We start from the raw sequence: 15,263 nt of genomic DNA on the forward strand, positions 1-15,263 counted from the left end.
TGTATAACGTTACCATCCGCGGCTATGACCAGCAGGACCACGACGCCAACCTCTACCATTTTCTCCAGACGGCTCAGAAACTAAATCTAACATATAACAAGGAGAAATGCGTTTTCCGCACAACCAGACTAGCCATCCTCGGCTATGTCGTGGAATACGGAGTCCTGGGCCCCGACCCGGACCGTATGCACCCCCTCTTAGAACTCCCTCTCCCTCATTGTCCCAAGGCCCTCAAACGGTGCTTGGGATTTTTTTCCTATTACGCCCAGTGGGTCCCTCAATATGCGGACAAAGCCCGCCCACTCTTTAAGGCCACATTATTTCCCCTGTCAGCTGAGACGCACCAGGCCTTCAACTGCATCAAGGAGGACATCGCCAAAGCGGCCATGCAGGCGGTGGATGAATCCACCCCCTTCAGATTGAGAGCGACGCCTCAGAGGTAGCTCATGCAGCCACATTAAATCAGGCATGGAGATCATTCGCATTTTTCTCCCGAACCCTCTCTGCTTCGGAACTCCGACACTCAGCAGTCGAAAAGGAAGCACAAGCCATTGTGGAGGCTATTCGTCACTGGAGGCACTACCTCGCAGGTAGGAGGTTCATCCTCATCACCGACCAAAGATCGGTTGCCTTCATGTTCGACAACTCGCAAAGGGGCAAAATTAAAAACGATAAAATTCTGCGGTGGAGGATCGAACTCTCCACCTATAGTTACGATATCAAGTATCGACCGGGGAAGCTCAACGAGCCCCCAGATGCCCTGTCCCGCGGGACGTGCGCCAGCGCACAGAGCGACCACCTAAAAGCCATCCAGAATGACCTCTGCCACCCGGGGGTCACCCGGCTCGCCCACTACATTAAAGCCCAGAATCTACCTTTCTCCACTGAGGAGGTAAAAGCTGTCACCAGGGATTGCCCGATCTGTGCCTAGTGCAAACCGCACTTCTATAGACCAGAGAGGGCCCACCTGGTCAAGGCTTCTAGGCCCTTTGAACGCTTCGCGATCGATTTCAAAGGGTCACTCCCCTCAACTAACAGGAACGTGTACTTCCTGAACGTAATAGACGAGTTCTCCCGCTTCCCCTTCGCTATCCCGTGCCCCGATATGACCTCCCACACAGTCATTAGGGCCCTGCATAGTATCTTCACCCAGTTTGGTTTCCCCAGCTATGTACACAGCGACAGGGGTTCGTCGTTTATGAGCGACGAGCTGCATCAGTACCTGCTCGACAAGGGCATCGCCTCGAGTAGGACTGCCAGCTATAACCCCAGGGGGAACGGGCAGGTGGAGAGAGAGAATGCGACGGTCTGGAAGACCGTTGTACTGACCCTCCAGTCCAGGAATCTGCAAATCTCCCATTGGCAGGAAGTCCTCCCAGACGCACTCCATGCTATTAGGTCCCTCTTATGTACCGCGACCAACCAGACCCCTCACGAGCGGCTCTTTATCTTTTCCAGGGGCACTACCACGGGGGTCTCACTCCCGGCATGGCTGAAGACACCAGGCCCCGTACTCCTCAGGAAGCACGTCAGGACGCACAAAACTGACCCCCTTGTAGAGAAGGTGCGCCTGCTCCACTCGAACCCCCAGTATGCTTTCGTAGAGTTCCCTGACGGCCGTCAGGACATTGTATCCCTCCAGGACCTAGCACCCGCAAGATCCAGCACCCCCACTACCACTGCAGAGGTACACCTCACACTACATCCCACTCAACCACCCCCCCCCCCCCCCCCCCCCCGCGCCCCTACGCCTACTAGCTCGCTACATTTGTTTTGCGCACCCACACCGGCTAGCTCCCAGCGACCCCAGTCGAACCAGACGGGTACGGAGCTCGGACGCAATCGCCCCCGGAGTCCGCCATCGTACCCCAACCCACAACACTCATCCAGCCACCACAAGAGGCTGCAACCCCGGTGCTCCGCAGATCGCAGCGGACGACTCGACCACAGGACAGACTCAACCTATGAACCACCACCCCCGCCGGACTTGATTTTTTTGTAGGGGGTGAATGTGGTGAATGTAATTCACACTGTAATGTATATTATACCATGTCACTGTAAGCTCGACATACGAGCAGTTGCGTTGCCCTACCACTAGGGGGAGTTGCACTGCGAATGTACAGGAGTTTGTACTTGGGCTCCACCCTTGGCTCCACCCACGCTCCTCCCCCTAGACTGACGTATAAAGGATGATGCCGAAGAGCCAGCCACCAGTTCATCTGGAGTTCATCGTGTTACAGGCTGGCTCTGTTGTAAGTTGATTAAAACCACTGTTCACATCCTAAAGCACGTGTCTCGTGAATTGATGGTCACCTCAGACGGGTATCGTCATTATCTCACAGTCCAACTCATTGTTTTTCCCCGTGTGCATTGAAATATTTTGCTGTAGATTCAATTTCAAACGAGATGTCATCTGAAAAATGTGGATGAATGATGCACAGCAAACGTGTGTATTGTCTGACTTTGGACATTTATTTTGAATTTATATCTAGACAAGAGGAACCAAGATTTATTGTATTTCTTTAAAGCTGAATTCACATATCTATGTTGATACAGCGCTACCAGATCAGCAAATATGTTTAGGTAGGTGGGATGGCATACGGGTGTCAAATCCTCAGATTGATTAAGCAGTCTTTTGGCGCCCAGAGTTAAATCTCAGGTTCGAGTTGGAAACATCCGATTGGATAAAACCGGAGATTTCAGTGTCAGGATTGTAAAATTGTTTGTTGGTAAGTGAAATTTGCAATGTACAAGGTGGCATTATTTTGTTGCCATTCAACATCTGGCATTAAGTATGCATAACTGAATGTAATTTACCATCGTAAGTGAGAAGGATCAATTATATAAATTTTTTTAAAAGCATGAAAGTGAGGGCAGTATTAAGTGAATATGGTGTGGGTCGTGAGGGCCAACCATTTGGCTACAGTGGGTCACCGGAATAAAGGTTTGAAAGACACTGACTTAACATAATTGTAACTCATATTTTCTGAGGGCTGCATTTTGTCCATGAAATCAATATCACTAAAAAGTTTGAACTGTCATTAATCCTTGTTAACCACAGAACGGAACAGGTTTTGAGTTTGAGTTTTGACGCTAAAAAACATCCCTCAAAGACACGATGTTTAAATCAGCAATTTAAAATAAACTTTCATTTCCAAGCAACTGCAAATTTCTTGATGAGTCAAAAGCTATCGAAAGTATTATTTACTTGTTGCAAGTATGGGGCGGCATGAGGCACAGTGGTTAGCACTGTTGCTTCACAGTGCCATGGACCTGGGTTGATTTCCAGCCTTGGCCGGCTGTCCGTGTGGAGTTTGCATGTTCTCAAAGTGGCTGCGTGGGTTTCCCCCTAGTGCTCTGGTTTCCTCCCACAGTCCAAAGATGTGTAGGTTAGGTGGATTGGCCATGCTAAATTGACCCATAGTGTCCAAAGTGCAGGTTAGGTGGGGTTACAGGGATTAGACCATAAACATCGGAGCAGAATTAGGCCACTTGGCCCATCGAGTTTGCTCTGCCATTCAAGCATGGCTGATATTTTTCTCATCCCCATTCTCCTGTCTTCTCTCCATAACCCCTGATCCCCTTATTGATCAAAAAACTATCTATCTCTGTCTAAAAGACACTCAGTGATTTGGCCTCCACAGCCTTCTGTGGCAATGAGTTCCACAGATTAACCACCCGCTGGCTGAAGAAATTTCTCCTCATTTTGGTTTTAAAGGATCGCCCCTTTAGTCTGAGATTGTGTTCTCTGCTTCTAGTTTTACCTACAAGTGGAAACATCCTCTCCACATCCACTCTATCCATGCCACGCGGTATCCTGCAAGTTACAATAAGATCTCCCCTCATCCTTCTAAACTCCAACGAGTACAGACCCAGAGTCCTCAACAGTTCCTCATACGACAAGATCTTCATTCCAGGGACCATTCTTGTGAACCTCCTCTGGACCCTTTCTAAGGCCAGCACATCCTTCCTTGGATACGGGGCACAAAACTGCTCACAATACTCCAAATGAGGTCTGAGCAGAGCCTTATATAGCCTCAGAAATACATCCCTAGTCTTGTACTCTAGCTCTCTCGATATGAATGCTAACATTGCATTTGCCTTTCTAACTGCCGACTGAACCTGCACGTTAACCTTGAGAAAATCTTGAACAAGGACTCCCAAGTTCCTTTGTGCTTCTGATTTCCTCAGCATCTTCCCATTTAGGAAATAGTCTATGCCTCCATTTCTCCTTCCAAAGTGCATAACCTCACACTTTTCCACGTTGTATTCCATCTGTCACTTCATTGCCCACTCTCCTAGCCTGTCCAAGTCCTTCTGCAGCCCACCTGCTTCCTCAATACTACCTGCCCCTCTACAGATCTTTGTATCACCTGCAAACTAGCAACAGTGCCTTCAGTTCCTTCTTACAGATCATTAATGTATGTTGTGAAAAGTTGTGGTCCCAGCACAGACCCCTGAGGTACACCACTAGTCACTGGCTGCCATCCTGAAAAAGACCCCTTTACCCCACTCTCTGCCTTCTGCCAGTCAGCCAATCCTCTATTCATGCCAGGATCTTACCCTTAACACCATGGGCTCTTAACTTATTTAACAGTCTCCTATCCTTGTCAAAGTCCTTCTGGAAATATAAATAAATCACGTTCACTGGTTCTTTGTCTAACTTCCTTGTTACTTCCTCAAAAAAACTAACAGATTTGTCATACATGACCTCCCCTTGACGAAGCCGTGCTGACTGAGTCCTATTTTATCACAGGGGCTGGTTTAGCACAGGGCTAAATAGCTGGCTTTTAAAGCAGACCAAGGGCAGGCCAGCAGCACGGGTTCAATTTCCATACCAGCCTCCCCGAACAGGCGCCGGAATATGGCGACTGGGGGCTTTTCACAGTAACTTCAATTGAAACCTACTTGTGACAATAAGCAATTTTCATTTCATGCACTTCCAAGTACTCCGCAATCTCATCTTTAATAATGGACTCTAAAATCTTACCAATGACCGAAGTCAGGCTAACCGGCCTATAATTTCCCATCTTCTGCTTCCCTCCCTTCTTAAACAGGGGTGTTACATAAGCCACTTTCCAGTCCTCTGGGATCCTTCCTGCCTCCAGTGATTCTTGAAAGATCATCACCAATGTCTCCACAATCTCCTGAGCTATCTCTTTTAGAACCCTGGGGTGTAGTGCATCCGGACAGGTAATTTATCCACCTTCAGATCTTTCAGTTTCCCCAGAATCTTCTCCTTAGTAATGGTCACTGCACTTACCTCTGCTTTCTGGTTCTCCTGGAGCCCTGGCATCCCACTGGTGTCTTCCACTATGAAGACTGATGCAAAGTAACTATTCAGTTCGTCTGCATTTCTTTGTTTCCTATTATTCCTTCTCCAGCCACATTTTCCAGTGGTCCAATGTTTATTTTTGCCTCTCTCTTACCTTTTATATATTGAAAAAAACGCTTCCTATCTTCCTTTATATTACTAGAGAGCTTGCACTCATACTTCATCTTCTCCCCCCTTATTGCTTTTTTAGTTGTCCTCTGCTCACTTTTCCCCTTATTGCTTTTTTAGTTGTCCTCTGCTCGCTTTTAAAGGCTTCCCAATCCTCTGGCTTCCCACTAATCCTCACCACTTTGTATGCTTTTCCTTTAGCTTTTATGCTGTCCTTGACTTTCCTTGTAAGCCATGGATGCCTTGTGCTCCCCTTAGCATGTTGTGCCTCCCGAATAACCCGCCAAAACTCCTGCCATTGCTGTTCCACTGTCTTCCCTGCTAGGCTCCTTTTCCAATCAACTCTGTCCAGCTCCTCCCTCATGTCTTTGTAATTACCTTTTCTCCCTTTAAAACTGCAGGGTAAATTCTTTCATATTGTGGTCACTGCTTCCTAAGGGTTCCTTCACCTTAAGTTCCCCAATCAAGTCTGCCTCATCACACATCACCAAATCCAGAATTGCCTGTTCCTTAGTAGGGTCTGTCACAAGCTGCGCCAAAAAATCCATCTCTTAGACATTCCACAAATTCCTTTTCTTGGGATCCACTACCAACCTGATTTTCCCAGTCCACCTGAATATGGAAGTCCCCCATGATTATTGTAATATTGCCTTTTTTACATGCCGTTTCTATCTCCTGATTTATTTTCTAGCCCACATCCTGCCTACTGCTGAATTCTCCCTCAGTGCCCCCGAACCGGCACCATTGTGTGGCGACTAGGGGATTTTCACAGTAACTTCATTGCAGTGTTAATGTGACACTGATAAAGATTATTATTATTATTGTTTTGACCAGTGTGAAGATCACGTTATTGTTTATGTTGCCACATGCCTACAATTTGAATGCCAAATTCCTAGGTGTAAACATCACCAACAACCTGTCCTGGTCTGCCCACGTCAATGATACGACCAAGAAAGCACAACAGCACCTATACATCCGCAGGAAATTAAGGAAATTCAACATATTCACAATGACTCTTACCAATTTTTACAGATGGACCATAGGAAGCATCCAATCTGGCTGCATCACAGCCTGGTATGGCAACTACTCGGCCCAACACCATAAGAAACTGCAAAGAAGCGTGAACACAGCCCAGTCCATCATGCGAGCACACCTCCCATCGAGTGACTGTCTACACCTCCTGCTGCCTTGGGAAAGCGGGCAGCATAATCAAAGACCCCTGCCATCCAGGTTATTCTCTCTTCCATCGGGCAGAAGATACAAAAATTTGAGAACATGCACCAATAGATTCAAAAAACAGCTTCTCCATAGCTGTTACCCGACTCCTGAATGGCCCTCTTATGGACTGAACTACTCTTTCTATGCATCTTCTCCACAGGTGTAGCACTGTATTCTGTATGCTTCACCCGATGTCTATGTTTATGACTTTACATCACATATTTATCGTATGTTCTATATTTTCATGTATGGGGTGATCTGCCTGGACTGTATGCAGAACTATACTTCTCACATTACTCGGTACACGTGACAATAAATCTAATCTAAATCAAAACTGCAGCAACATATACAAGTCAGTTCCTCAGCTTAATTGTTAGCACCATTCTCCATGTAGATAAAATTCATACTGTACCTAGCACCAAAATGGGAGGTGCAGAAGGATGTCTGCAAATTCATTTTTAACGTAAATAAACAATTAGTACTGTTACAAGTACAAGTACAATTAATAAACAATTAGTGTATTTTAGAAAACTTTCTGTAAGTCATCCAAAGATAAATACATTTAATTAACAGTTTTAGCTTGTAGGAAGGACATGTAGGTTTTTAAATGTACTTTTCACCTTCAGGATTGTCAGGACACTTCCTATGTAAATTCAGCGAGGAACTTGTTGTTGGGATTAATTATTAGACCAAGTCTACGCAAACTCAAAACTTTTAGAGTGTGACTTCTTTGGAGAAACTGTTACCTAATCTCTGATATGAGTAAAAGGTATTGGAAAAATATCTCCAAATATCTGAGTTTATGAAGTATCTTTTTGTTTAAGTGAGTCTAAGTAATACTTGTTTAAGTAAGTAATATTGCATATTAATCAAACAGAACATCATGAAAGGTGATTTCTGTATTCTGTTCAATTCATCAGTTTATTCTATGATGAATGTAAGAAATTGGTGTATATTTTATATCTGTTGCAGTAATGTTATTAAAAGCCTGAGTTCAGATCTATATATATATATATATATATATATATACATATCTGTTGAAGTAATGTTATTAAAGAATCTAAGAAAAGTCTGTGGTTGCATAAGGTACAATTAAGGTGTTGTAAACGGTCCAACCATCTATTCATTTACAAAGAAAGGCCCAATGGAATTTAGTTACAATTGCTGGAGAGTAGATCATTTGAGGCATGTGTTTAGACTTAGATAAGCAAGTCAAGGGATCCGAGTGGGATAAAAATTATGTAATTAATGGGAGAAGCCAGTTCTGTCTGCAGGCTTAGGAGTCTGCTAGAGTTTTAACCTGAGCAGCAGCTTTTGCCAAATGCTGTCAAGTTATGCAGTAGTCTGACAGAAAGAGAAGGAGCTGCAGGTTGATCCTGAAAGGGTCTCTCCCCTCTCTCTCTCTCTCTCTCTCGCTCTCTCTCTCTTCATGCAGTCTTCCCAATCTCTATTCAAGTGTACAGCATGTAACCCAATAAGTGTTTTTTGACCTGTAATGAACTTTGCTTACTTGGGGATAGAGAAGGTATAAGTTAGTAGTAAAAACTGTTTCCTTTTAGTTTAAGAATTGTTTAGCTGTGAATTCAAAATCTGTTTTCTGTGATGTTAATTTGTTTAATCCTGTGCTAAGAATATAGTTTGTTTCAATATAAAATATGCCTATGGGTCAGTGGAATCACTCCTAGAGTGAAGACTCCTTCTCTCTCAGTTTTAAAAATGTAATAAAGTGTTTGGGGTTGTTGTCCAGTATCCTAACAAATGTTGGGTGCTGGCCCGGGACCTTAACAATACACATGCATGTGTTGGAAGATAATATTGTATATATTGATTATATATGTATCAGCTGTGACCCAGTTGATAGTACACTTGTCTCAGAATCCCCAGATTCTGGGTTCAAGTCCCACTCCAGGGTTTGAGCACAGAAAATCAAGGCGGAAACTCCAGTGCAGCACTGAGGAGCATCATTCTGTCAGAAGTGCTGTCTTTAGGACGAGACATTAAATTAAGGCCCCATCTGCCTGCAAGGGTGGATGTACACGATCCCATGGCATTATTTCAAAGAAGAACAGGGGAGTTATCCCCAGTGTCCTGGTCAATAGTTGTCCTTCAATCAACATCACAAAAACAGGTTAACTGGTCATTATCACCTTACTGTTTGCAGGAGTTTGTATGCGTGCTCATTAGGTGCTGCGTTTTCTGCATTACAACAGTGACTACACTTCAAAAAGTATTTTAGACTTTCAATGATATTGACAGTTGTATACAAATACAAACCTTTCCTCTTATAATACAATTATTAATGATGTCAATACAATATTATTTGATTACTGGGCTATGTTAATAAAGCGGTCTAAGATCAAAAATGAAAACGAATGGAAATCGACAAACAATTGAATACCTGGAAATTTTGATATATCAAAATATTCTGCAACATGTCAGTTTTTCACTTTTGGCTAATTTTAAGCTGATTGACATAAGGTGACATAAGCTTGAGGAATAGTACATCTCTGAACTTTGACATCCAGATTGGTGGCAGTCCAATCCAGAGCAAAACCCATTCTTGGTGTAACAATGTGCTTTGACCTGCATTTTCAGAAGAGCATTTCCTACTGCAGTATTTCTATTTCCTACACTTCTTACCCTGATGAATAATATTGCCAATTTGTGACAAATCCTGCACATTTTTGTGCAATGATTTCATAACCAAGTGGATCAGGATTGACCGTGTCAATACCATTGTGCATAAGATTATTGACCACTGAGGCGAGATTTGAATTTTAAATCTAAGTCTACAGATGAATAATCATTATTATGCTCATTTTCATTCCAATAAATGCACATTGCCAACATTACTGATACTATTTGCTCCACATCCCTGTCTTGGTATTCCAATAACATGATACACTTGAGAGCTCTCATAATTAATTGTAAGTTGCAATTTGAAAGATGGAAATTTGTGCGTTTAGGCTGTCAAGAGTCTCAGTAGCCATCCAATGTTACTAAGCTGACTGGTTGAAGATATTGATTACAGTATTCACAAGCACATGCTGTTAAAACATTGTGCAGAATTTTACACTGCCCCAAGTCAGGTTCTGAGGCAGGCAGGGAGCGTGAAATTGAATGGACGGGATTCTGCAGGGAAACTGCCCACCCAAACACAGAAGCAATTTCATGCGGACAACGCCTTGGGTGGGAAACCTGCCCATTCACCTATTAGGGTCCTTAAGTGTCCACTTAATGCCCATTTAAAGGCCTTATCCTGCCCAGTCTGAATTTTTAGGCTGGCAGGTAGAGTGGAAAGTGGCGTTTAAAGGGTAGGGAAGGACGGGGGCACCCTCACTCTGAAGATCCCTCAGAGTTAAGTGCCCTCCCACTGGGACATTGGAGCTCCAGGGCCCTTCCCTCCTTGGCCTAAGCCCCAATGCCGCATTTGCCCCTCCCAACCCACTCTTGTGACGAACTCTCGGGATGGCGAGCATTGATCACTCGCCATCCTGAAAATTCTACCCATTAATTTTCATTACTGCCCAAACCATTATATACAGATATAGTACTGGCATTGGATACATGTACCAGGAACAACAGATAGTAACCAGGTGCCACATAAATAATTTACCATAAACGTTTGTTTAAATCGTGAACAGTGATTTGGAAAGGGAGGGAACAAGGCCTAAGTGGAGTTGGAAGATAGGTTACATTAGTTTCTTACTTTTAGCACAATTTGTTAAAACAAAGCTGTCCAGCAAATCTTATAAAGTAATTGTTAAATGGGATGCGACTGTTAGAGATTAATGGAGTTTGGCATAAATGTCACTTGGGACAGCTTGAAGGTTGACTTTGTTTTCTACTGTTTCAGAAGATCTCGTGTTAGTGGTCCTCGAAAACAAAAGGAATTACCGACAGAGCCCCCATTCACAGCTTACGTAGGAAATTTACCTTTTAATACTGTGCAGGGAGACATTGATGCCATCTTTAAAGAGCTGAACGTAAGGAGTGTTCGACTAGTCAGAGACAAAGAAACAGACAAGTTCAAAGGTATAGACCAAAACAAGTTTTGGACTCTATTTGTGATTTAGCTGTCCTCTTCTTCCGATTATTTAAACATTCTTACAGTTTTCAAAACTGTTTGTTTCCTATCCTATAAACTGCACAAGTGATTTTCAATACATTTCTATGGATATTACAACCCAACCATTTCTTAGTTTTCCTATTAATTTTAAAAAACCTTGGTTTCAAATTTTTTAATTGAAAACATTTTTTTACATCTTCAATGTTGCTGGAGTCCTTGGTTGTAAAATTAAAAGTATAAAAAGTAAAGTAAATTACAATTGAGTCTTCGTTGCCCCAGTTACGCTGATATATTAATGTAAGACTACTTATTTGATTTGAAATTCATGTTTCCATTATTGTAACAGAGGTTGTAATTCCAGTCAAATTTTGCAAGCCTTCTTGAACCTCTTTTCCACAAATGTCTGGGGCAATTCATTTTCTGTCACCTCTTTGGTTGCGATAAAAATTATTTTTTTAAAAAAATATTTTAATTCAGTTTTTAAAATTTTGTACATGAAACAAAACAACCCCATGAAAAAAAACAAAAGAACCCCCCACTCTGCCCACCAACCCCCAAATGACACAAAGAACAACCCCACCCATCCCAACACCCCTCCCTGAGCAGTTGACAGGAACCAACTCTTTAAAGTGAATAATAAATCGTGAACCCCATCTCTTATGAAACCCCGTCAAATCGCTTCCTCAAGGTAAACTTCACCTTTTCAAAATACAGGAACACCATCTGGTCCTCTAGCCACACTGAGGCACAGAGCGGAGAAGCTGACCTCCAACCCACCAGGATCCACCTGCAAAAAATCAACAAGGCCAAGGCTAAAACATCCGCCCCACCTATAGCTCCAGCAGATCCAACACCTCAAATATGGCCCCAGGGGACTCGGCTCCAGATCCAAGTGCAAGATCGGCGACATGGTGCTGAAAAAAGACCTCCAAAATTTCTCCAACTTTGGGCAGGACCAGAACATTTGTACATGGTTGGCCGGACTTTTTCCACCGCTCGCAAGTGCCCTCCTTCCCCTCAAACAACCGGCTTATCCTTGACATCGTCAGGTCCCCCCGTACACCTCCTTTAACTGTATTAACCCCAGTCTTGCACACGAAAGTCGAGGCATTCACTCTCCACAACACCTCACACCACAACCCCTCCTCCAGCACCAGCTCCAGATCCTCCTCCCACTTGGCTTTAACTCCCTCCAAAGGCGCCATATCCTCCTCCAGAAACCCGACCCCCATCCCTAACTTAAAATGTTGCTGAAATTGCCTCCATATATTCAGCATGGCCACCATCACTGGACTACCCTAATATTTCCCGGGGGCAAAATCAACCACCCACACAAAAAAAGCTTTCGGTAAAAATGTTTAATTTTTTAAAATATAAATTTAGAGTGTTCAATTTTTTTTCCAATTAAGGGGCAATTTAGCATGGGCAATCCACCTACCCTGCACATCTTTGGGTTGTGGGGGTGAGACCCACCCAGGCACGGGGAGAATGTGCAAACTACACCCAGACAGTGACCCAGGGCCTGGATAGAACCTGGGTCCTCAGTGCCATGAGGCAGCAGTGCTAACCACTGCACCACCATGCCGCCCCTCCGCTTTTGGTAAGAAGACCAGACCTGGAATTAAAACAAAAACCACGGCAAAACATTAATCTTTACCGCCTGCACCCGCTATCCCACCTCAACAAATCTTGACCCTGCCCACCAGGCTTGTAAATTAAATTAATGAGCCAGGCCCAATCCTGAGCCACCTGCATCCCTAGATACCTGAAGTGAATAGAACATAGAACATTACAGCGCAGTACGGGCCCTTCGGCCCTCGATGTTGCGCCGACCCGTAAAACCATCTGAAGCCTATCTGACCTACACTATTCCATTTTCATTCATATATCTATCCAGTGACCACTTAAATGCCCTTAAATTTGGCGAGTCTACTACTGTTGCAGGCAGGGCGTTCCACACCCCTACTACTCTCTGAGTAAAGAAACTGCCTCTGACATCTGTCCTATATCTACTACCCCTCAATTTAAAGCTATGTCCCCTCGTGTTGGTCATCACAATCCGAGGAAAAAGACTCTCACTGTCCACCCTATCTAACCCCCTGACGATCTTATATGTCTCTATTAAGTCACCTCTCAGCCTTCTCCTCTCTAACGAAAACAACCTCAAGTCCCTGAGCCTTTCCTCGTAAGACCTTCCCTCCATACCAGGCAACATTCTAGTAAATCTCCTCTGAACCCTTTCCAAAGCTTCCACATCCTTCCTATAATGTGGTGACCAGAACTGCACGCAGTACTCCAGGTGCGGCCACACCAGAGTTTTGTAAAGCTGCAGCATGACCTCGTGGCTCCGAAACCCAATCCCCCTACTGATAAAGGCTAGCACACCATATGCCTTCTTAACAGCCCTATTAACCTGGGTGGCAACTTTCAGGGATTTATGTACCTGGATGCCGAGATCTCTCTGTTCATCCACACTACCAAGAATCTTGCCATTAGCCCAGTACTCTGCATTCCTGTTACTCCTTCCAAAGTGAACCACCTCACACTTTTCTGCATTAAACTCCATCTGCCACCTCTCAGCCCAGCTCTGCAGCTTATCAATGTCCCTCTATAACCTATAACATCCTTCAGCACTATCCACAACTCCACCGACCTTCGTGTCATCTGCAAATTTACTAACCCATCCTTCTACACCCTCTTCCAGGTCATTTATAAAAATGACAAACAGCAGTGGCCCCAAAACAGATCCTTGCGGTACACCACTAGTAACTGAACTCCAGGATGAACATTTGCCATCAACCACCACCCTCTGTCTTTTTTCAGCTAGCCAATTACTGATCCAAACTGCTAAATCACCTTCAATCCCATACTTCCGTATTTTCTGTAATAGCCTACCGTGGGGAACCTTATCAAACACCTTACTGAAATCCATATACACCACATCAACCGCTTTACCCTCATCCACCTGTTTGGTCACCTTCTCAAAAAACTCAATAAGGTTTGTGAGGCATGACCTACCCTTCACAAAACTGTGTTGAGTATCGCTAATCAACTTGTTCTTTTCAAGATGATTATAAACCCTATCTCTTATAACCTTTTCCAACATTTTACCCACAACCGAAGTAAGGCTCACAGGTCTATAATTACCAGGGTTGTCTCTACTCCCCTTCTTGAACAAGGGGACAACATTTGCTATCCTCCAGTCTTCCGGCACTATTCCTGTCGACAAAGACGACATAAAGATCAAGGACAAAGGCTCTGCAATCTCCTCCCTGGCTTCCCAGAGAATCCTAGGATAAATCCCATCTGGCCCAGGGGACTTATCTATTTTTACACTTTCCAAAATTGCTAACACCTCCTCCTTGTGAACCTCAATCCCATCTAGCCTGGTCGACTGTACCTGAGTATTCTCCTCGACAACATTGTCTTTCTCCAGTGTAAACACTGACGAAAAATATCCATTTAACGCTTCCCCTATCTCCTCTGATTCCACACACAACTTTCCACTACTATCCTTGATTGGCCCTAATCTTACTCTAGTCATTCTTTTGTTCCTGATATACCTATAGAAGGCCTTAGGGTTTTCCTTGATCCTATCCGCCAACGACTTTTCGTGTCCTCTCCTGGCTCTTCTTAACTCTCCCTTTAGGTCCTTCCTGGCTAACTTGTAACTCTCAAGTGCCCTAACTGAGCCTTCATGTCTCATCCTAACATAAGCCTTCTTCCTCCTCTTGACAAGTGCTTCAACTTCCTTAGTAAACCACGGTTCCCTTGCTCGACAACTTCCTCCCTGCCTGACAGGTACATACTTATCAAGGACACGCAGTAGCTGTTCCTTGAAAAAGCTCCACATTTCGATTGTACCCATCCCCTGCACTTTCCTTCCCCATCCTATACATCCTAAATCTTGCCGAACAGCATCATAATTGCCTTTCCCCCAGCTATAATTCTTGCCTTGCGGTATATACCTATCCCTGCCCATCTGTACTGAATGATCTGTTGAGCTGCTTGCAGAAAAATACTTTTCACTGTACCTCGGTACACGTGACAATAAACAAATCCAATCCAATCCAATCCATCGCTAACGTAAACATAACCGAATTGTGATCACTATCACCAAAGTGCTCACCTACATCTAAATCTAACACCTGGCCGAGTTCATTACCCAGTACCAAATCCAATGTGGCATCGCCCCTTGTTGGCCTGTCTACATACTGTGTCAGAAAACCCTCCTGCACACACTGCACAAAAACTGATCCATCTATAGTATTCGAACTATAGTATTTCCAGTCAATATTTGGAAAGTTAAAGTCCCCCATAACAACTACCCTGATACTCTCACTCCTGTCGAGAATCATCTTTGCTATCCTTTCCTCGTGCCACGTGATAGTGAGACGAGGAATAGGGAGAGAGAGCAATTAAACACGTGGCTACAGGGATGGTGCAGGCGGGAGGGATTCAGATTTCTGGATAACTGGGGCTCTTTCTGGGGAAGATGGGACCTCTATAGACAGGATGGTCTACATCTGAACC

The 15,263-nt window shown here is 44.2% G+C and overlaps 1 protein-coding gene across 2 annotated transcripts in view; it reads left to right on the plus strand.

Moving 5' to 3' along the window:
- The window catches only part of eif4h (eukaryotic translation initiation factor 4h), a 117,795-nt gene that overhangs the window by 35,035 nt on the left and 67,497 nt on the right, over positions 1-15,263 (plus strand). The window contains exon 2 of one of the 2 annotated variants that reach the window (XM_038813655.1): positions 10,521-10,696. In XM_038813655.1, coding sequence (XP_038669583.1) covers positions 10,521-10,696 — 176 coding nt within the window. Of the gene's footprint in view, positions 1-10,517; positions 10,697-15,263 lie in introns of both variants that reach the window. The other variant, XM_038813654.1, reaches the window with a different exon arrangement.

Source organism: Scyliorhinus canicula, chromosome 12 (genome assembly GCF_902713615.1).
Source record: "Scyliorhinus canicula chromosome 12, sScyCan1.1, whole genome shotgun sequence".
NCBI lineage: Eukaryota > Metazoa > Chordata > Chondrichthyes > Carcharhiniformes > Scyliorhinidae > Scyliorhinus > Scyliorhinus canicula.